The sequence below is a fragment of the Lithobates pipiens genome, unplaced genomic scaffold (genome assembly GCF_037356315.1).
Source record: "Lithobates pipiens isolate NorthernLeopardFrog02 unplaced genomic scaffold, aLitPip1_a1.2 Scaffold_18, whole genome shotgun sequence".
NCBI lineage: Eukaryota > Metazoa > Chordata > Amphibia > Anura > Ranidae > Lithobates > Lithobates pipiens.
In genome coordinates this window covers 291,969,243-291,991,370 of record NW_027507758.1, presented here as the reverse complement: position 1 = coordinate 291,991,370, position 22,128 = coordinate 291,969,243, and the positions used below count along the sequence as shown (strand labels likewise).

Sequence of the window (22,128 nt, the reverse complement as noted above, 5' to 3'; positions counted from 1 at the left end):
AATGCAGCCTAACTGTGTCCATCAATGCAGCCTCACCGCTGCCAAACAATGCAGCCTTACTGTGTCCATCAATGCCACTTCACCTGTGTCCATCATGCAGCCTACCTGTGTCCATCAATGCAGCTTCACCTGTGTCCATCAATGCAGCCAACCTGTGCCCGTCAATGCAGCCTAACTCTGTCCATCAATGCAGCCTAACTGTGTCCATCAATGCAGCCTAACTGTGTCCATCAATGCAGCCTAACTGTGTCCATCAATACAGCCTAACTGTGTCCATCAATACAGCCTAACTCTGTCCATCAATACAGCCTAACTCTGTCCATCAATACAGCCTAACTCTGTCCATCAATACAGCCTAACTCTGTCCATCAATGCAGCCTAAGCCCTTGTACACACAGTCGGACATTCTGACAACCAAATCCGTCAGATTTTGTCCGACGGATTTTGTTCGAAACTGTTGCATACACACAGTCAGACAAAGTTGTCGGAATGTCCGATCGTTCAGAACGTGATGACGTTATTTCGTTACGACGGGACTACGTTCAGGCTAGTAGCCAATAGCTTTGGTGTAGGAATTTGATCTGAGCATGCGTGGCAATTTGTCCGATCGGAATTTTCTACACATGATCGGACAAAGTCCGATCGGATCATGTTGTCGGAAAGTTTTATAGCCAAGCTGGAAAACTTGGTCCGTCGGATATTCCGATGGAAACAGTCCGATGGAGCCCAAACATTGTCGGATTATCCAACAACACGGTCCGATCGGACATTTTCCGTCGGAATGTCTGACCATGTGTACAAGGGCTAACTGTGTCCAACAATGCAGCCTGTGTCCAACAATGCAGCCTGTGTCCAACAATGCAGCCTACCTGTGTCCAACAATGCAGCCTACCTGTGTCCAACAATGCAGCCTACCTGTGTCCAACAATGCAGCCTACCTGTGTCCAACAATGCAGCCTACCTGTGTCCAACAATGTGTCCAACATTGCAGCCTACCTGTGTCCAACATTGCAGCCTACTTGTGTCCATCAATGCAGCCTACCTATGTCCATCAATGCAGCCTACCTATGTCCATCAATGCAGCCTGCCTGTGCAGAGGAAGAGAGGAGAGGACGAGGATTGAGGGCTGGATCATCATATCGCTGTAACAGCTTTCATTTCAATTGCTGTGTGTCCCCTGCGCTCCCAGTCACATACAGCCCCGCCTCTTGGCCCGGGGACTTTGACAGACAGAACACCTGTCCAATCCCGCGACGTGTGGCATATATCAAAGTACCCGGGCCAGGAGGCGGGGCTGTATATGACAGTGACTGTGGGGTACACGCGGCAATTGAAATTAAATCTGCTATAGCGATGTTCAGCACTCTGATGATCCAGACGGCTCTCTCGTCCTCTGGGCGATCACTGGGAGAAGAGCTCCCATTCAACCCTGCCTGCCAGCGCTGCTTGCCCCCCCCCCCCCCACGCTCGCCAGGCCAAATTTGAGGGCTGTTGCATATATATATATATATATATATATATATATATATATATATATATATATATATATATACACATCCCCCCCCCATCCTAGGTAATTAAGGCTGGCCATACATTATACCATTTTCGTGTGCAACCAGGCAGGCCCTTGCACTACATAGTTGAAAGCAAATCTAAAGGAAGAAAGAAAATTGTTTAATGTGTGGCCAGTTTAAGATTGGTTGGTGTCAGCATCTCCTTACATAAAAGAGACTGTTACCCAAACCAGCTGAAAACAGCCAGGTTGAGAACCTGTCTTATCATGTGTATGAACATATTTTGTTACACAAGTTGTACAGGTTTCCTATTTTAATATGGTTGACGAACCTAGTGACTGGCTACACAGGCCCTAAGCACTGCATGGTGGGAGGCAGCTGAGGGAATACACTTTTGCTACATTTCTGGAAGTACCATATTTATGTGAGTGTACCAGTAGCAGATATGCTGTAGATATAGCAGGCAATGCTAGATGATGTGACAGACATTGATTACTTTTTTCTAAAATGTATTTATTTCAAATTACACCTGCTAGTACCCCAAGAGTAAAGAGCAGACTCCAGCAAGAGTCAAGCAATGCCTGCACATACATTTAGTTGCTCTCTAATGCAGCGTGGAAGCCCTGAATTCTAGGCTCCTGTAATCTAAGACGTTCAAGGCTTCCTGACAGTGTAAACATACCCATCTCCTGCATGTTCTAATTTGACAGTAAGGGCGCCTGTAAAATAGTGGTTTAAAAGGAACACAGGGACAAAAATCCATACTACCGGGAAGTGTAAATTCTTGCTTTGTATACATTTATAGAAAGTCCCCTCTTGGTGTCTGCATTGCACCTTCAGATACTGACAGATGTATCTAAAAGTACAGTTAGAGTGTTTCTGTAGGCATACAAAAAAGTATAGAAACAAAAGAAATGTATGTTGGGTAATATTCCATCAACACATTATATTTATTGACCATAAAATAATACATTTTTTTGTAACAAGTTTTATTTATTTGGTCTTGTAAAGTTTAATCATTAAACAATGTATACATTTCTGATAGAATGAAAGTACAAAGGTTTGTGATTTTTGTTGGAGAAATTATAGCAACAATCACAAAATATTCTGTTTTAACTTAATTTCTTACCTATAGCCTTAGTATAATGTCTTGCACCAAGCAACAACTCTGGAGCTCTGTACCAAAATGTAACCACAACTGGATCCAGATCGGCTAGTGGTTTCAATGGAGAATTGAATAATCGAGCAAAGCCCATGTCAGCTACAACAAAAATACAACATTTTACTTCAGACCTGATAACAGAAAGGGTTTGTGACTGCTTCTGCTACACTTATATCAGGAAAAACATCGGACACTTTGTCTTGTTGGGGTTGATAAATGAAGGGGTGAAATACCTTTCCAGAAGAACACGCTGCTTTAGGCTCCCACTTAATCTTACATTACAGCACACAGGGTCTGTAGTCTTAACCATGAGACACCCAAAAACTGTTCAACTGAGGGGTGGGCAATACAGCAAACAAATGCTAAAAGGCCCATGTAACAACAGGTCCAGAAAGGGCTCAACAGAACTCAGAGCAGCTTAAAGCACCAAAGCACAAATGTCTTAACTAAGAAATGAAGGAAAGACAGAAAGCATCCCACAAACTAGTTCATAGGATGAAATTTCCAAGGCCTTCCATGTGCAATGGTAGATTTGTGAGAAGTTGACTTCCTAGCCTTTAGGAATATAAGGATGACCAAATCCGATAGGCCCATGTCCCTCAGAACCTGGGCTTCAAGAACCATGCCAATAAAGCCAGAGATAAAAAAAACAGGATGGTGGACTGGCCCATGGAGAGTCTGCCAGGAATCTGATGTTCCTGGGCCAGTTGGGTGCAATGAGGATCACTTGAATGCTATCCATCTTGATACTGAGAAGCAGACAAGGGAGGAGATTCATAGATCAGGTTGAACTGATCCCATGGACTCACCAGAGAATCCATCGTGAAGGCCTAAGGGTCCTTGGACCTAGCGATAAATCTGTCCAGTTTATTGTTAAACCTGGATGTCAGAAGATCCACATTCAGTCTCCCCTCCTTGTGGCAAAGGATTTTAAACACCTCAGGGTGGAGAGACCTTTTCCCAGAATCCAGCTGATGACCATGAAGGAAGTCTGCCTGCCTATTTTCCATGCTTGGGATGTGGACAGCAGACGGGACCAGAACATGCAGTTCTGCCAGTCAGAATCACACCCATGTCTCATTGAGCAGCACAACGTTTGACACCACCCTGATGGCTGATGCAGGCCACTACCATTTAATTGTCTCACTGGATTTAGTTTGTGTGACCTCACAGCTGAGAAGTCTAATGTTGAAAGGAAAACCAAATTATCCTGAGTTCCAGGTAGTGAATGGGAAGTCAAGCTTCCTCTGACAACCAAGTCCCCTGCACCACGAGGGCATCCAGGACTTCTCCCAAGCCCGACAGGCTGGCAATCATCATGAGAATTTTCCACAGGTTTGGGAGAATGTGTTTTTCTGACTCCAGTGTCAGATTGGAAATCTACCACATTAGGGAGAGTCTGACCTTGCAAATTAGACGCATGGGGCAGTCTATAGACTAAGTCAGTTTGTCCCATGCACCCAGAATGTTGGTTTGCAATGATCTGGAATGAAACTTTATGTATAGTATTGCATTGAAGGAGGCTACCATAAGACCCTGAACCTTCATGCAGGTACAAACTGAACACTCCCTTTGGATCAAAGGGTCTGTGAGCAGAGGGACAGAAGTTTGTACTGAAGCAGTAGAATCCTGGACAGGACCATATGCAATATCAGGACCAAGTTGTTAATGCAGGGAGTTGGGTCCAGACATGACTTTTGTAGGTCGAGGATCCACCCAAACCTCTGCAGATTCTGAAAAGTCATTGGCTGATGGGGTTTGGGTGGACTGGTCCTTTTAATAGGAGATCATTCAGGTATTCCGCAACTTCTCAGAAAGTGAGGGAGAGCTAGGACCAATTTGATGAAGACCCGGTGTGCCATAGACAGGCCAAAGGGAAGGGCAACAAATTCATAATGCTGTGTGCCCACAGCAAAACAAAAGTGTTGATGAGGTGGAAAGATGGTGATAGGGATGTGCAAGTAAGAACACTAGTAAAAGGGAGGCAATGACTGACCTGGCATATTCCATGCAAAATTAATGGACCTATTAGGAACCAGATGAGAGTCTTCCAGAATGTGACAAGTGCCTCCATTTGCCTTGAAACAATAAATGGGCTCAAGTGGGAAACCTGGAATTGATCCTTGTCCGGAATGAGGGTAACAACCCTCTCTGAGTGAAATTAATGATAACAATGTGTAGATCTGCTGTCTGGTCTTTGTGGGGAAGATAGCAAATTCAAGAGTATAAAGCTGGGGGGGAGCAGGGTCTGAAACTCTAGTCTGAAGCCCTTGGATATGACATCCATCTATTCATGTTACCTATTAAGGACATTATTAATATCATACTTTTTATGTTTCACTTTGGGACTTAATTATTATCATTTTGGTTTCACTTATTGCATTTCACAATTTTAGTTGGTGTTTAATGCAGCTCTATTTTGCAATTAATGTTACAGACCAACCTAGCATTTTCTTCTAGCCAAAGTCCAGGTTCAGTCCTCCAAGACTCAACCAATGAGTCCTCAGATTGAGGAAATTGCAGAAGGAAATCCACAGTTAGCATGGGGCAGAAATCTTAAAGAAAAGAGGTAAGCTTCTCAAGAGGCTTACTGGGATTTGGAGGGGTTATACGATGAATGCTCCTGCAGCTTTTTATTCTTTTTTTATGTTTTTTATGCCAGTGTCCAATCACCTGAAGGAAGCTATATATAACCAATGGTTAAGACTATGGATCCTGTGTTCTATACTGTATGATTCAAGCCTAAGTTTGGTTAAATAAATAAATAAATGGGAAAAAAACAGCACAAGGAATATTACTTAACTTCAGTGAGATGTGTCCCTTGTGCTGCTGTGTCCTAGTTTAGCAGAAATCTTCTCTGATGCCCTCACCCCTACTTCTGTAATCTTCCTGTGCAGTGAAGGTTAATAGAGCTAAGAGAGCTGTCACAGGCATTTTTCAGCCTTTATGCCAGCTCCTCCATACAGTACTTCAGCTTCTATGAATGAAAAGTCATCTATGAATGGAGGATGGGTGGATGATTGAAAGGTCCGCCCCCTCCATTCATAGATCCTGCTTCACTTGTAGAAGATGTAGTACCGGCTTCTTTGAATGCAGTAGCTGATGGAATGAGTGCCTGTGACAGCTCCCTTAGTTCTATTAACCCCTGCTGTACCAGAAGATTGTGGCAGCATAAGAGGATGAAGATTTCTGCAAAAATTAAGACACCGCAGCCCAAGGGTCACTCACATCTCACTAAAGTAGTAGCACTTGTTTTTATTTATTTAAGTAACCTTAGGCCCCTTCCACACGGGGCAGGCTCCATGGAGTCCCCCTGCTGAGAAGGGGAATCTGTCTGTTGATCCCCGCTGAACAGGCGGTTTGCTGGTTGGTGTCCGTTCCTCTTATGCAGAGGGAACGCTGACATAGCCTGCTCTGCTCTATGGGAAGTCAGAGGTAAATGGACTGCCTGTCCATTTACACCTGACTGCCATAACATCCTCCAGACATATGGGAAATGGATCCCCATCCGTCTGTTTTTAGTGGATAGGATCGGATGTCGGCAGGTGTCAACGAACACGTCTGTTGACACCCGCCACTCCATAGAGGAAACTAGAGGGTACGATCATACCGTTGACTATTGTAAACAACACCAGTGTATTATGGCTCAGCTCAAACCCTGTAATGGACATTTGTGTTGGACAAAAACAAAAACTGATGGGCTAGTGCTATCTACAAATTGCATCATATATGTAATTTACTAAAGCGCTATTTATCATAAATAGATGTACATTCTTTTAAATAAAATACTTGTTTTTATTTTTTTTTCATCATTTGTCCCATCTCAACGCTTCTACTATCCATAGGCCTCTTTTCAGCCACTTGTCTACATTCATATATTTCAGGGATGGCTAAGGACAATTCTTAGTGTGGGTTTCCTGATGGTGACAACAGTGGGCCATACCTACATAATGGTTATTAAAACTGCTCCTTGTAGTCTAGACTGGAACAGACATGTGACAGACTGACAACACAGGAGCACAATACGGAGACAGGGACAGAGCCTTGTCACCCTACCACAGGAAGTTCCTGAACATGTACCTTCATGGTCTGATCACCAGATAATATTTCAATAAAAACTGCAGATTTTAAAATATTAATATTGCATGTTTAAGCTTATAAGAAATTGGGTGTATTATTATTGTCTGTGTGTTATCAGCCTGGGGTTGATTTACTAAAACGGGTGCAAAATCTGGTGCACCTCTGCATGCAAACCAATCAGCTTCTATTTTTTTTTGTCAAAGTTGAACAATCTGAAGTTAGAGGCTGATTGGCTACCATGCACAGCTGCATTAAATTTTGCACTCTCCGGTTTCAGTAAATCAACCCTATTGTGCTTGTCTATTGTGACTTAGGCCATAGATGGTGTGAATTTTGAGTGGGTAGCTCTCTCCGATGGGAGAAGACAGTGGTTATCGTTAGCGGCTATAGCAGCTGCTTGCGATAATTGGCAGTTAATCTGGCAGGCTGGTTGTTCCCAAGTTTATGAATCGATCGGTCCAGTCAGCCTGCCCATTAATGGTTCGAATCTCAGCCGGGCCATACTGAACCAGCCGAGATTTGAACTGTGCATGACTGGCCTTAGATGAGGATCAGATCACACTATGGAAAATTACTGCAGAAAAGCAATAAATGCCACGGGGTTCACATACTTTTTCTTGCTACTGTGCATCGAGTACAGTGAATTAAAATGAAAAGATTTATTGTTTGAAATATCTTTAGGTTTTTTGAAAATGGAGAAAATTAAAAAAACACAAATATTTAGATTGAAAAATAGTTAAATATATGTTTTTTTATGTTCTGAAGAAATTTCTGCTTGTTTATGTCCTTTCTCAAACTAATTTTTGAATGGGAGGGTCAGGCTGCATTATAACCACTCGAAAAATCACAGTGCTGTGGACTGAGCATCTGCAGTGTCCCTATTTCTTCATAAAAGAAGGAGAGAGTATCTCGGCAAGCATTTTAAGGGATGCATAAAATGTGATTCAGAAGGGTTGATTTCCTAAATGAACAGAGACTGTTTATCTTGCAAAGAGTCTGTTATTATAAAAGGTTAAGCCATGTTCACTTTGAATGCTCAATCATATGAGAAGGAAATTATGCACTAACATTTACTTTGCAAAGGGAAAATAGATAAAAAGCCCCTATTTCTTATATTAAAGTGATATTAAAGGCAAGCTTTTTAAAAACAAACAAAAAAAAATGTCATACTTACCTGCTCTATGCAGTGGTTTTGCACAGAGCAGCCCTGATCCTCCTCTTCTTGGATCCCCCGTCGGGCTCCTTCCTTTTGCCAACTGCCCCCAGAGCAAACCGCTTGCTAAGGGGGCACCCAAGCAGGCTCACTCCCGAGCCACTGCTGTGTGTGTCCATTCACATACAGAGACTCGGCTTGGCCTTGTCCCCTCAATGGCTCATTGGCTGTGACTGACAGCAGCGAGAGCCATCCAATGGGGAGGGAGAGCCCCCAAAGAGCTGAGGCTCTCATGCACATCTCTAGAACATGATGGGGCTCAGGTAAGTATTAGGTGAGCCGGGGGTCTGCTGCACACAGAAGGTAAAAAGACCTTGAGCCTTTACAACCACTTTAAATCAATGCCAGCATTTCAATACACACTGCTGTCCAAAGCAATGAGACATTACGCAATCAAAAATGGAGATTTCTTGTAATTGTGCAGTAAAGTTTTTTAGTTTGACAAAAATTGCAGCATCTGCAGATTAAAATGGTATGATAATGTTTGATGACATTACATTACAATATGGTTTGTGTAGCAATAAAGCAGTTACACAAATTTTTGGGTGAAGGTGGAGTTTTCCTTTAACACAGAACAGCAAATGTACAGCCAGGCAACACATCTTAAAGTGATAATGAAGACAAAGTTTTTTTTTTTTTAAATAAAAATAAAAAACATTATATACTTACCTGCTCTGTGCAACAATATTACACAGAGTGGTCCCTTACATCTTATTAGGTGGTCTCTTGCCAGGACTCTCTGTGCCGTCTTCCTGCCCCAATAAAAAGCTGTGTGCTATAGGGTCACCTGGCTCCCAAGCCGGGCTGTGTGCGTCCCCGGTTCCCTTCTCACTCAGTGAATCCAGAAAAAGAGGAGAGCAGGGCTACCAACAGGGACAGTGCTAGATCGTGAAAGGTGTCAGGTAAGTGTTTGAGGGGAAGGAAGTAGTGGGGTGTGTTTTACCTTAATTCAAGAAATGCATTAAGCTAAAAACACGTAGACTTTAAAACCACTTTACTATGTAGGGATAAGTACTTTTATGCACACATTTATGAATGTTTTAATTGCTCTTTAGCATGAAATATTTTCTTTTAGTTTTACTGGTCTTTTAAAATGTATCTTTAAAATAAGCAGCCGTTTACTTCTGACCATACATATTCATGTATTAAAAAAACATTTAGTAAAGCATTTACGCCTTTTTTTTTTTTACCTATTTTGACTCTTCCTCTCTCAGGACCTTCCCCCATTACAAGGATGTTTGCTGGCTTCTGCAAAACATAAAATCGATTTAATTAAGCTAATAAATCTCTTTATTGTCCCTTTTTAAACTTACATTTATGATTGCATAGAAAATTAATTCAGTCCTAGCAAGGTTAACTCTTTTAACTTTATATGACCAGATCCATTTTTGAAATGTTTGTATGTGTCTGTTTACTTAGCATTATACCTTTAGCTGTTTTAAAAAAGTTTTAACAGGATATAATAAGGTTTTAATTTGATATTTATGGTACTACAAAATGGCATGCATATTTTCATTATACATTTAAGAATGTGAAAACATGCATTAACGTATACATATAGTTTAATATCTTTATGATGTATTACACTGGTAAACTGGTTGAGAAGCAAGTGTGCAGTTCAGTTTTTAAAGCTCTATCTTTTTCCTCTTGCCATGTAATGGCTATAAACAATTACATAATTAAATATAACACTAAGCACATCATTTATAATTAATTACATTAGTTATTTATTAAATCATGCCACAACTTAACCTAATTCTTCTATAGGGGTTCTACACTGGGGACGTAAAAAAAAAAACCCAATTTTTTTTTAAATATAATTACAAAGTAGAATACAAAGTTGTCCCCCTCCATATCTTAAAATGATCTGTAGGGAGACAAGGGCCATAAACAGGAGGCAGTGGATTTTTTTCACAACACTTTCTATGATTACCATAGCTGATTCAAACCAGGAGCTGGAAGTGAGAATACATATGAAAGCATACTACTTCTTTGAAAAAAAAAAAAAGGATTTTTCCACTCTACTATAGAATTCTTTCTTGGAGTTCATTGAGGGGCACATGATCCAGAGGCATTTAGGTTACAATGCCATCTAAAAGAGGATTGGGACACTGACAAACCAGAAAAAAAAACAAAAAAAAAAAGATTTGACTCGCTAAATAATCCGCCCTAGTCCCAGTATGTTTTATAACAAAGCAGTGCCAAAAACAAAGTAAACTTAAAGGGGTGTGACCTTTCCCTCAATAAATGCCAAGAAATGATTTTATGAGAGAGTACATGTTGTTTTCTTACTTTTTCATTGAGAGACACAGGACTCAGGCTTTTGGGTTGTTCAAAAGCAGTCCAATGGAACGGTGGGCAACATGGCAAAAAAACTGACAACTATAAATAACCTCAAAGTAAAAGGAACAGCAGCGCGGGATCCTCGTTAGCAAGTTAAAAGTAATTTATTGCACAAATAAAAATAGCACACTTACATATTAGGTTCTTGGCAATCAGAATGGGATAGGTGGAAACACCATAGAAAGGCTTGCAGTTATGACAAAGAAGGTGTGAACCTTTGAAATGTGTTACCACCCCCTGCCCCACCCCAGTTTCTTCTGCAGCACTTAGAGGTTGCCACAAAGCAGGGAGGCAGGGAATAGTAGTGAAGAACGCCAGACGCTGGCAGTCTCTGACAGCTGTCAAACCAGGCTTTCTTAATGCCGGCTCAGATATCACAGCTGCTGACATTCGCAAACCTTCCTATGGTGTTCCACCTATCCCATGCAGATTGTCAAGAATCTAATATGTAACAGTGCTATTTTTATTTGTGCAATAAATTACCTTTTAACTTGCTAATGAGGATCCCTCTGCTATTCCTTTTTATTGTTTGAGCTCTATGGATCTTCCAGATCTTTTGCTGCGAGCTGCAGGATCCCCACTGCATGGCCATTGGTCTACAACTGCATCCCGTGGACATCTTGATTGAGGCCATTGAGGGCTAGAACTTGTGCGTTGGACTGATCTGCTTTTACTTTGTACAACTATAAATAACCTGGGGACTGCCTGCAGCTCAAAGAGCTGCCTGAAGGTCTTTACAGACAAAGCTGGTGATAGAAGAGGTCAAAACATCCATCTGGTTGAAGGTGTGAACAGAAGACCAGATGACAGTCTTGCAAATCTGGAAAAACAGTTGCCTAATGCCAAAAGGCCCAATAAGCACTTTAGAAGTGTGTGCCTTGACAGAAGAAGGTTTGAGTCAGAGAAATTGTGAAACAGGAAGCTGGTTTCTTTGTGGAGACCATCACAGATGACTAAGCAAGAGTCAATCTTTCTAAAGGAGGCAGTGGCTGTGAGAAAGACACACATAGCTTGCACAACATCAAGACAACATAGGGAAATCTTCTGATATACTAGGTTCTGTCAAAGAGATGAATGTGCCATGTTCTGGCTAAGATTAAAGGCAAATACCAATTTAGAAAGGTCTTAATACCACCTTGTCCTTGCGCAAGACAGGGCTGCTAGTTCAAACACATGCCTTGCAGAGGTGATAGCCAGTAAAGCAGGTACAATTCTCTCATGCCGCGTACACACGATCAGACTATCCGGTGGACTTGGTCCGGCGGACCAGAGTCCGCAAGACAATCCGCCCGTGGGTGGGCTCCGGTGGACTTTTTTTTCCCAAAATTTCGGCGGACTTAGAAAGAAGTTTTGACTCAAAAATTGTCCGCTGGACTACGACTCCGGCGGACAATCCGGCCGTCTGTGCGCTAGTCCACTGGACTTTTGAAATGAACGGACTTGCTCACACGGAGAAAAGTCCGTTCATTTTGAACGCGGCTCCAGGTAGACGGGACTAGCGCAGGAGGTCAATGTCGCCGCCTCCATGGGCGAGATTGACACCTCGCTAGCCCCGTCACCTGGTATGGACTTAAAGGGGAAGCCCTACGCCAAAAAAACGGCGTGAGGGTCCCCCCAAGGTCCACATCAGACCCTTATCCGAGCACGCAGCCGGCCGGTCAGGAAAGGGGGTGGGGACGAGCGAGCGCCCCCCCCCCTCCTGAGCTGTACCAGGCCGCATGCCCTCAACATGGGGGGGTGCTTTGGGGAAGGGGGGCCGTGCGCCCCCCCCACCCCAAAGCACCTTGTCCCCATGTTGATGAGGACAAGGGCCTCTTTCCGACAACCCTGGCCGTTGGTTGTCGGGGTCTGCGGGCGGGGGGCTTATCGGAATCCGGGAGCCCCCTTTAATAAGGGGGCCCCCAGATACCAGCCCACCTCCCTATGTGGTACAATGTACCCCTACCCATTCACCTGGTGAAAAACATTTTAAGTAAAACACAACACAAGGTTTTCAAATAATTTATTGCACAGCTCCGGGGGTCTTCTTCGGTCTTGGGGTGTCTTCCCGCCGGACTCCTCCGCTATTTTCTGCTAGCTCTTTTACTAGCGGAGGAGCCCGGCTTTCTTCTTCGTTGCTGCCGCCATCCAGGGGTCTTCTTCTGACTTCGGGGGTCTTGTCCCCCTCTTTGGTTCTTCTTGCCAGGCCTCCGCTTTCTTCCTATAGCTCTTTTACTAGCGGTGGCCCGGTCTTCTGTCGCCGCCGCCTCTTCTTCCGAATTTGGGGGTCTTGTCCCCCTCTTCGGTTCTTCTTGCCAGGCCTCCACTCCTTCTTCCAGCTCTTTTACTAGCGGTGGCCCGGTCTTCTGTCGTCGTTGCCCCCGCCACCACTGCCGCCGCCTTCTCTTCTTCCTTGAGATGTTGACTCGACGCTGTCTCTGGCCGTAATGACAGGGACGCGCTGTGAGGCAAATTTATATAGTGACAATGGGCGGGGTCACCGGGTGATGTCCCCGCCCCTTTGATGTCACAGTCCCGGAGGATGCTGGGACTGTGACATCATAAGGGGCGGGGACATCACCCGGTGACCCCGCCCATTGTCCCTACATAAGTTGCCGCACAACGCGTCCCTGTCATTGCAGCCAGAGAGAGCGTCGAGTCAACATCTCAAGGAAAAAGAAGAGAAGAAGAGAAGACGGCAACAGCGGCGACAGAAGACCGGGCCACCGCTAGTAAAAGAGCTGGAAGAAGAAAGCGGAGGCCCGGCAAAAAGAATCGAAGAGGGGGACAAGACCCCCAAAGTCGGTGGAAGAGTCGGCGGCGACAGAAGCCCGGGGCACCGCTAGCAAAAGAGCTGGGAGAAGAAAGCGGAGGCCCTGCAAGAAGAACCAAAGAGGGGGACAAGACCCCCGAAGTCGGAAGAAGACCCCCAGACGGCGGCGGCGACGAAGAAAAAGCCGGGCTTCTCCGCTAGGAAAAGAGCTAGCAGAAAATAGCGGAAAAGTCCAGCGAGAAGACCCCCCAAGACCGAAGAAGACCCCTGGAACTGTGCAATAAATTATTTGAAAACCTTGTGTTGTGTTTTATTTACATTTTTTTTCACCAGGTGAATGGGTAGGGGTACATTGTACCCCATACTCATTCACATAGGTTGGGTGGGCCGGTATCTGGGGGCCCCCTTATTAAAGGGGGCTCCCGGATTCCGATAAGCGCCCCGCCCACAGACCCTGACAACCAACGGCCAGGATTGTCGGAAAGAGGCCCTGGTCCTCATCAATATGGGGACACGGTGCTTTGGGGTGGGGGGGCGCATGCCCCCCCTCCCCAAAGCATCCCCCATGTTGAGGGAACGCGGCCTGGTACGGCTCAGGAGGGGGGACGCTGACTCGTCCCCACCCCCTTTCCTGACCGGCTGAGCTGCGTGCCCGGATAAGGGTCTGATATGGGCTTTGGGGGGGACCCCACGCCGTTTTTTTGGCGTAGGGCTTCTCCTTTAAGTCCATACCAGGTGACGGCGCTAGCGAGGTGTCAATCTCGCCGCCGGAGGCGGCGACATTGACTTCTTTCGCTAATCCCGTCTACCTGGAGCCGCGTTCAAAATTAACGGACTTTCCTCCGTGTGTGGGCAAGTCCGTTCATTTCAAAAGTACGGCGGACTAGCACACAGACGGCCGGATTGTCCGCTGGACCGACAATTTTTTAGTCAAAACTTCTAAGTCCACCGGACTTTTGGGAAAAAAAAGTCAGCCGGAAGCCCACACACGGGCGGATTGTCTGGCAGACTCTGGTCCGCCGGACCAAGTCCGCCAGATAGTCTGATCGTGTGTACCCGGCATTAGTGGTAATTATCCCTCATTACATGCATTGTTTATTTATGTAAATTGAATTTTTTTGTTTGTTTAATTTGATGATTATAAATTCCAGCATTTCATTTATAAACACTATTATATGTATGCAGAATTTCTAAGCGCTGAACTGCCACTTTTTATATCTGCATATAAGGTTGGCCGATTACTTTGCTTTTCTTTTACTTTACTTCACTCTGCTGCTTTTTTTGCTCTTTGGAAAGCTCACTCATATTTTTATACACCTGTTTAATCATGCATCATCCGCAACCTGCATAAGTGTGAACCTTAGTCTTAAGGCGATTGTAAAGTCTTGTTTTTTATGTATTTTTTAAAATAACAATTATGTTATACTTACCTGCTCTGTGAAGTGCATTTGCACAGAGCACCCCGGATCCTCCTCTTCTCAGGTCCCCCACCTGTACTCCAGACCCCTCCCTCCTGTCAAGTGCCCCCACAGCAAGCAGCTTGCTGTAGGGGCACCTGAACAGAGCTGCAGCTCCCTGCATCCATTTGGACATGGAGCTGTGTTTCGGCCCCGTCCCCTTTCTCTCCTGACTGGCTAACTAACTTTGACTGACAGCAGCAGGAACCAATGGTGCCGTTCCTGTGTCATAGCCAATCAAAAGTGAGTGCCCCGGACGACTCAAGCTGCGTACACACGTGGCGGACTGTCTGGCCAACTTAGTCCGTCAGACAATCCGACGGACAGTCCGTCATACTTTCGAATGAACGGACTTGCCCACACACGGCACTTTTTGAGCGGACTAATACGGCGGACTAAGTCCGCCATACTATCCGCCCTACTTTTGAAATGAACGGACTCGCCCACACACGCGGAGGAAAGTCCGCTCATTTCGAGCGCGTCTCCAGGTAGGCGGGGCCCGCGAAGGAGACGTCGCTGACCCCGCTGCCTGGTATGGACTTAAAGGGGAACCCCAACGCCGAAAAAAATCGGCGTGGGGGTCCCCCCCCAAGTCCACAACAGACCGAGCACGCTACCCGGCCGGCCAGGAAAGGGGGCGAGCGAGCGACCCCCCTCCTGAGCCGTACCAGGCCGCGTGCCCTCAACATGGGGGGTGCCTTGGGGAAGGGGGGGCGCGCGGCCCCCCCACCCCAAAGCACCTTGTCCCCATGTTGATGAGGACAAGGGCCTCTTCCCGACAACCCTGGCCGTTGGTTGTCGGGGTCTGCGGGGGGCCCCCGGATACCGGCCCCCCCACCCTATGTGAATGAGTATGGGGTACAATGTACCCCTACCCATTCACCTGTGAAAAAAAGTACAAAAAAAACAAACACAGGGTTAAAATATTTTATTGCACAGCTCCGGGGGTCTTCCGTCTTCGGGGGTCTTCTCGCCGGACTCCTCCGCTATCTTCTTGTAGCTCTTTTGCTAGCGGAGGAGTCCGGCTTTCTTCCTTTTGCTAGCGGAGCGCGTCCCTGGCATTCCGGCCGGAGAGAGCGTCGTGTCAACATCTCCTGGAGAAGAAGAAGAAGAAGAAGAAGAAGAACGGAAGGCGGCGGCAACAGAAGACCGGGCCACCGCCTGTAAAAGAGCTATAAGAAGGCGCAGTGGCCCGGCAGAAGAACCGAAGAGGGGGACAAGACCCCCGAAGTCGGGAGAAGAGGCCGGCGGCGAGGAAGAAAGCCGGACTCCTCCGCTAGCAAAAGAGCTACAAGAAGATAGCGGAGGAGTCCGGCGAGAAGACCCCCGAACACGGAAGACCCTGTGTTGTGTTTTTTTTGTACTTTTTTTCACAGGTGAATGGGTAGGGGTACATTGTACCCCATACTCATTCACATAGGGTGGAGGGGCCGGTATCCGGGGGCCCCCTTATTAAAGGGGGCTCCCGGATTCCGATAAGCCCCCCGCCCGCAGACCCCGACAACCAACGGCCAGGGTTGTCGGGAAGAGGCCCTTGTCCTCATCAACATGGGGCACCCCCCCATGTTGAGGGCACGTGGCCTGGTACGGCTCAGGAGGGGGGGCGCTCGCTCGCCCCCCTTTCCTGGCCGGCCGGGTAGCGTGCTCGGACAAGGGTCTGTTGTGGACTTGGGGGGGACCCCCACGCCGATTTTTTCCGGCGTTGGGGTTCCCCTGTAAGTCCATACCAGGCGGCGGGGCCAGCGACGTCTCCGTCACGGGCCCCGCCTACCTGGATACCCGCTCGAAATGAGCGGACTTTTCTCCGGGCGGGAAAAGTCCGCTCATTTCAAAAGTACCGCGGACTGGCACACACACACGGGCGGATTGTCCGCCGAAATGCGAGTCCAGCGGACAGTATTTCCAACATTCCGAAATACTTAGTCCGCCAGACTGCACGCTGAAAAAGTCCGCTGAAGCCCACACACGAGCAGACTGTCCGCTGAAATGTGTTTCGGCGGACTAAGTAGGCCAGACAGTCCGCCCGTGTGTACGCGGCTTGAGGGACTTGTGGACATCGCTGGATAGAGACGGGGCTCAGGTAAGTATTAGGGGGCTGCTACGCAGGGATGGCTTTTTATCTAATGCACAAAATGCATTGCGATAAAAAAACCTTCCGCCTTTACAACCAATTGAATAAACATATTTTTAAATGATCAACATCAGTACACCAAAACAAGTCCATGACATAAGATGGTAAGGAGAAAGCCATGAAAATCTAGTTTTCATTTGGTATCTTGACAAAGGATTCGGGAGACACAGTAAGTGTAGGAAAGGGTTCTCTAGGTTTGTGAGACCAAATAGACATTTTTGGCCTTAAAATGCTAGGTGCGAGCAGCATGGTTGGGCTTAACAATAGTCACGCCTTGCAGCACTGGGGTGTTTGGTTGGGATCCCAAACAGGACACTACCTACATGTAGTTTGCATGTTCTCTCTGTGCTTGCATGGGTTTCATCTGGGTATTGAGGTTTCCCCCAACACTCCAAAGACATGCTCAGGGATGGACTGGTCATCGGGACTATTGGGAGTTTCCCTGTGGGCCGATGGCTCAGCGGCCTCCTATTGCCTTGGAGGTCCGCGGCAATCTGTCAATCGCCAACAGCTGGCACCTGATGGGTAGATCGAGATATAGACAGCATACAGAGTAGCGCAGGAAGCGTCTGTCTGTAGTAAGTTCTCACTCATGTAATGCAGCGCTGCTCGTTCCCCAGCGACCCCTCCTCTCTTCTCATCCTTCCCAGATGATGTCACAAGCCAAAGGGGATAGACGAGAAGAGAGGAGGGACCGCTGGGGAGCGAGCAGCGCTGCGTGACATGAGAGAAAACTTATCACAGACAAGCGCTTCCTGCATGCTGGCCAGGCTAGTAAACAATCCCATAATGTGCCCTGTGCCCTGATGATGTGCCCGGAGCCCTGAAGTGCTCTGTGCCCTGATGTGGCCAGGCTAGTAAACAATCCCATAATGTGCCCTGTGCCCTGATGATGTGCCCGGAGCCCTGAAGTGCTCTGTGCCCTGATGTGCCCCATGCCCTGATGTGCTATGTGCCCATGCCCTGTTGTGCCCATGCCCTGATGTGCCATGTGCCCTGATGTGCCCCATGTCCTGATGTGCCATGTGCCCTGATGTGCCATGTGCCCATGCCCCATGTCCTGATGTGCCCGTGCCCTGATGTGTCATGTGCCCTGATGTGCCATGTGCCCTGATGTGCTATGTTCCCTGATGTGCTATGTGCCCGATGTGCCCTGATGTGCCCCGTGACCTGATGGGCTATGTGCACTGATGTGCCCCGTGCCCTGATGTGCTATGTGCCCTGATGTGCCCCGTGCCCTGATGTGCTATGTGCCCTGATGTGCCCCGTGCCCTGATGTGCTATGTGCCCTGATGTGCCCCGTGCCCTGATGTGCTGTACCCTGTACCGTACCCTGATGTGCACTGTACCCTGATGTGCACTGTACCCTGATGTGCTGTGCCCTGGGCTGGTCTGGATGCAGTCCAGGGCCACATTTTTGTCCCAGTCTAGCCCTGGACATGCTGGTAGGTTAATTGGCTCCTGTCCAAATTGGCCCTAATGTGTACCTTTTTACATAAGCTCCTTGAGGGCAGGTGCTGATGTGAATGTGCAATGGGGTTGATTTACTGGAGAGTGCAAATTCTGGTGCAGCTCTGCATAGAAACCAATCACCTTCCATTTTTTTGTAAAAGTTTAATTGAACAAGCTGAATTTAAAAGTTGATTGGCTACCATGCATAGCTGCACCAGATTTTGCACTAGTAAATGCAAAACTCAATATGTCAAGCACTTTATAAATTGCCAGCGCAATATAAATACCTACAAAAAATAAATAAATGGTACGAAGCCAACACTGCTTATTACCCTAAGCCCTTATACACACGGTCAGAGATTCCGACAACCAAATCCATCGGAGTAATTCCGACGGATTAATTCCGGAAGAGGTCCGGAAGTGATGTTGCATACACACGGTCGGACTAAGTAGTCGGAAAATCCGATTGTACATAACGTGATGACGTTATTTGTTACGAGGGGACTACGTTCAGCCTAGTAGCCAATAGCTTTGGTCTAGGAATTTGATCTGAGCATGCGTGGCACTTTGTCCGTTGGAGTAGGCTACATATGATCGGAGTATGTCCGATCGGAACATTTTGTCTGAAAATTTTACCGGCAAGTTGGAAAAATTGGTCCATCGGATATTCCGACGGAAACAGTCCGATGCAGACCACTCACAGTCGGAATATCCGACAAATGGTCCGATAGGAAACATTCCGACAGAATCTCCAACCGTGTGTACAAGGGCTTAGAATATCCCATTGATGAAGTACAGTTCTTGTAATATACTGAGGGTTTCTCAAAACTTCCTTTGTCTTTAATACACTTGAGATTAGTTCATAGGTTCATCTTCCAAAATTACTCTGACCTGAAACAAACAGTTCACTACTGCAAAACTAGAAGATTTCTTTTTACCAAGAGTCTTTATTTAACCCAACATACCTAGCTTTGCTAAGATAAATGGGCAAATATTGCAGATACCAACCAAATGTACCAACATGATAAACTCTTACCTTCATAAAATGCCCAGCAATAACAGCAGGCAAAAGGTGGCTTTATCAATAAAAGAAAGATAGAGGGAGTTAAAAATGTACAGTGAGGAAAAAAAGTATTTGATCCCCTGCTGATTTTGTACGTTTGCCCACTGACATAGAAATTATCAGTCTATAATTTAAAAGACGGGTTTATTTTAACAGTGAGAGACAGAATGACAACAAAAATATCCAGAAAAACACATTTCAAAAAAGTTATAAATTGATTTGCATTTTAATGAGTGAAATAAGTATGTGATCCCCTATCAATTAGCAAGCTTTCTGGGTCCCAGGTTTCTTCTATACAGGTAACAAGCTAAGATTAGGAGCACTCTCTTAAAAGAAGTGCTTCTAATCTCAGCTTGTTACCTGTATAAAAGACACCTGTCCACAGAAGTAAATCAATCAATCAGATTCCAATCTTTCCACCATGGTCAAGACCAATGAGCTACCCAAGTTTGTCAGGGACAAAACCAGGCCCGGATTGGCCATAGGGCAAACCGGGCGTTCGCCCAGTGGGCCGGGACCGCCAGGCCGCATGTCCTTGCTTGCGGGGCCAAAGCAGGCTGCTCTTTAAGCCCACGCCAGTCCCCTGACCTCTCCGCGGCCGCCCGGCTGCCAGTTCAGCTCAGGCTCAGCCATCGGCACCAAGGGGACGGAAACATGAAGGGGGAGGAGCTAGAGGAGACACCGCTCCACGGCCATCAGTATAGTTCAGCCGTTGGTGCCAGGGGGCATGACCACAAAGGGGAGAGGAGCCTGCTGCAGCCGGATCAAAGAGAACATAAGTGCAGCCCCCTGTAACCTGAATAGGAGGAGCAGTGGGGTGGCTGCATATAGAAGTTAATTGGACGTGCAAAAAACTTTGTGGAGCGAGACTGCCTGCCCACATCCCTAAGACGTTAAACACAAAACCAATTTTTTCCTCTATTGGGACTTTAATTAGGCAGTAGTCGCAAACATTGTTAGCAATATAGTTTAAAAAAATACATAATAGTACATACATAACAATAAACACATATGGATGCACAATAATTACTAGAAGATACAACAAATTCCAGTATTTCTAAATCAGCATATTGGGGATGATAACTGTGTGCCAGTGCTCTCCAGTCCCACCCCCCCTCGTAATCTCCACCTCCCCCATGCTCTATGTTGCCCCCCTGTGCCCTCTGCCTCTCCCCCAGTGCTCTCTAGCCCCCCGTGTTCTCCAGCTCCCCCTGTGATCTCCACCTCCCCCATGCTCTGCGCTGCCCCCTGTGCCCTACGCCTTTCCCCCAGTGCTCTCCAGCCCCCCATTGATCTCTGCCTACCCCCTGTGCTCTCCACCTCCTCCCATGCTCTCTGCTGCCACCTATGCCCTCTGCCTCTCCCCCAGTGATCTCTAGCCCCCCCAGTGATCTCCACCTCCTCCATGCTCTATGCTGCCCCCTGTGTCCTCTGCCTCTACCCCAGTGATATCTAGCCCCCCCAGTGCTCTCCAGCCCCCCCTGTGATCTCCACCTCCCCCATGCTCTATGCTGCCCCCTGTGCCCTACGCCTCTCCCCCAGTGCTCTCCAGCCCCCCATTGATCTCTGCCTACCCCCTGTGCTCTCCACCTCCTTCCATGCTCTCTGCTGCCCCCCTGTGCCCCCGCCCCCCCCCCCAGTGCTCTACAGCCCCTCAGTGATCTCTGCCTCCCCCTCTGCTCTCCACCTCCCCCCGTGCTCTCCGCCCCACCCTGTGTTTTTGCTTCCCCCTGTGCTCTCCAACCCCCCACTCACTGTGCTCTCCGGCCCCCTTGTGCTCTCCTCTTCCTCCCTGTGTTCTCCACCTCCCCCCTTGTGCTCTCCAGCCCCCTTGTGCTCTCGCCCTACCCCATGTTCTCAAGGTTCTTTCCTGTGCTCTCTGCCCCCCTGCTCTTTCCCTGTCCCCCTCGACCCCTGCACCTTTGACGGTTTTCCCCCTCCCCTCTCCCGGGGATCCGGCAGGATGGAGAGTGGGGAAGGGGCTAGTTAAGATGTCATGGGCTGCTCATTCCAAAATGGTCGGGACTATTTTTTCCTCATCCAGGCCTGGACAAGACTGTAGACCAGGGGTTCTCAAACTTTTTAAACAGGGGTTTACTGTTTCTCACAATGTTCGGGGGGCAGACTATAGCCTGAAAAAAAACTATGAACGGTTTCCTATGTACACTGCAAATATCTTATTTGTAGCTCAAAAAAGCAGTAAAAAAATACAAATTTAAAATGAAGAACAATTTTAATCAACAAACAGTCCACATCAATGAAACCACACCAGTCCACATCAATGCCGCCGGATTAGTGACCAATAATGCAGCCTCACCAGTCCACATTAATGCAGCCTGATCAAGGACCAATAAATGCAGCCTCACCAGTCCAAATCAATGCACCCTGATCAGTGACCTATAATGCAGCCTTACCAGTCCACATCAATGCAGCCTGGTCATGGACCAATAATGCAGCCTCACCATTCCACATCAATGCAGCCTGAGCAGTGACCAATAATGTAACCTCACAAGTCCACATTAATGCAGCCTGATCAGTGACCAATAATGCAGCCTCACCAGTCCACATTAAATCGGGATTCCACCCTAAAGTGGAACCTCCGCTGATCGGATCCCTCCCCCCCTCCGGTGTCACAATTGACACCTTTCAGGGGGGAGGGGGTGGAGATACCTGTCAAAGACAGGTATTTACATCCACTTCCGGGCATAGACTCCCGTGGGAGTCTACGCCATTTCCTGCCCTGCCGCGCTGTCTGCTGGGACACACACGGGTCCCAGTGACAGCGCGGAGATTTCCTATTGCGCGGCGCAACTCGCGCATGCGCAGTAGGGAACCGGGAAGTGAAGCCGATTCGCTTCACTTCCTGATTCCCTCATCTAGAATGGTGGCGGCAGCAGCCGAGGGCCGAGCGATCGATCGGCCTAGGCTGCCGGCATCGCTGGAACCCGGGACAGGTGAGTG

The 22,128-nt window shown here is 47.1% G+C and overlaps 1 protein-coding gene across 5 annotated transcripts in view; it reads right to left on the bottom strand.

Annotated features, from left to right (window-relative positions):
* CDK19 (cyclin dependent kinase 19) overlaps nt 1-22,128 on the bottom strand; it is a 310,045-nt gene that overhangs the window by 104,004 nt on the left and 183,913 nt on the right. For 3 of the 5 annotated variants that reach the window (XM_077487112.1, XM_077487113.1, XM_077487114.1), the window contains exons 5-6: nt 9,160-9,217; nt 2,644-2,775 (exon numbers count right to left, since the gene is read on the bottom strand). In XM_077487112.1, the coding sequence (XP_077343238.1) occupies nt 2,644-2,775; nt 9,160-9,217 (190 nt within the window). The remainder of the gene's footprint in view (nt 1-2,643; nt 2,776-9,159; nt 9,218-22,128) is intronic. The other 2 variants (XM_077487115.1, XM_077487116.1) reach the window with 1 other exon arrangement.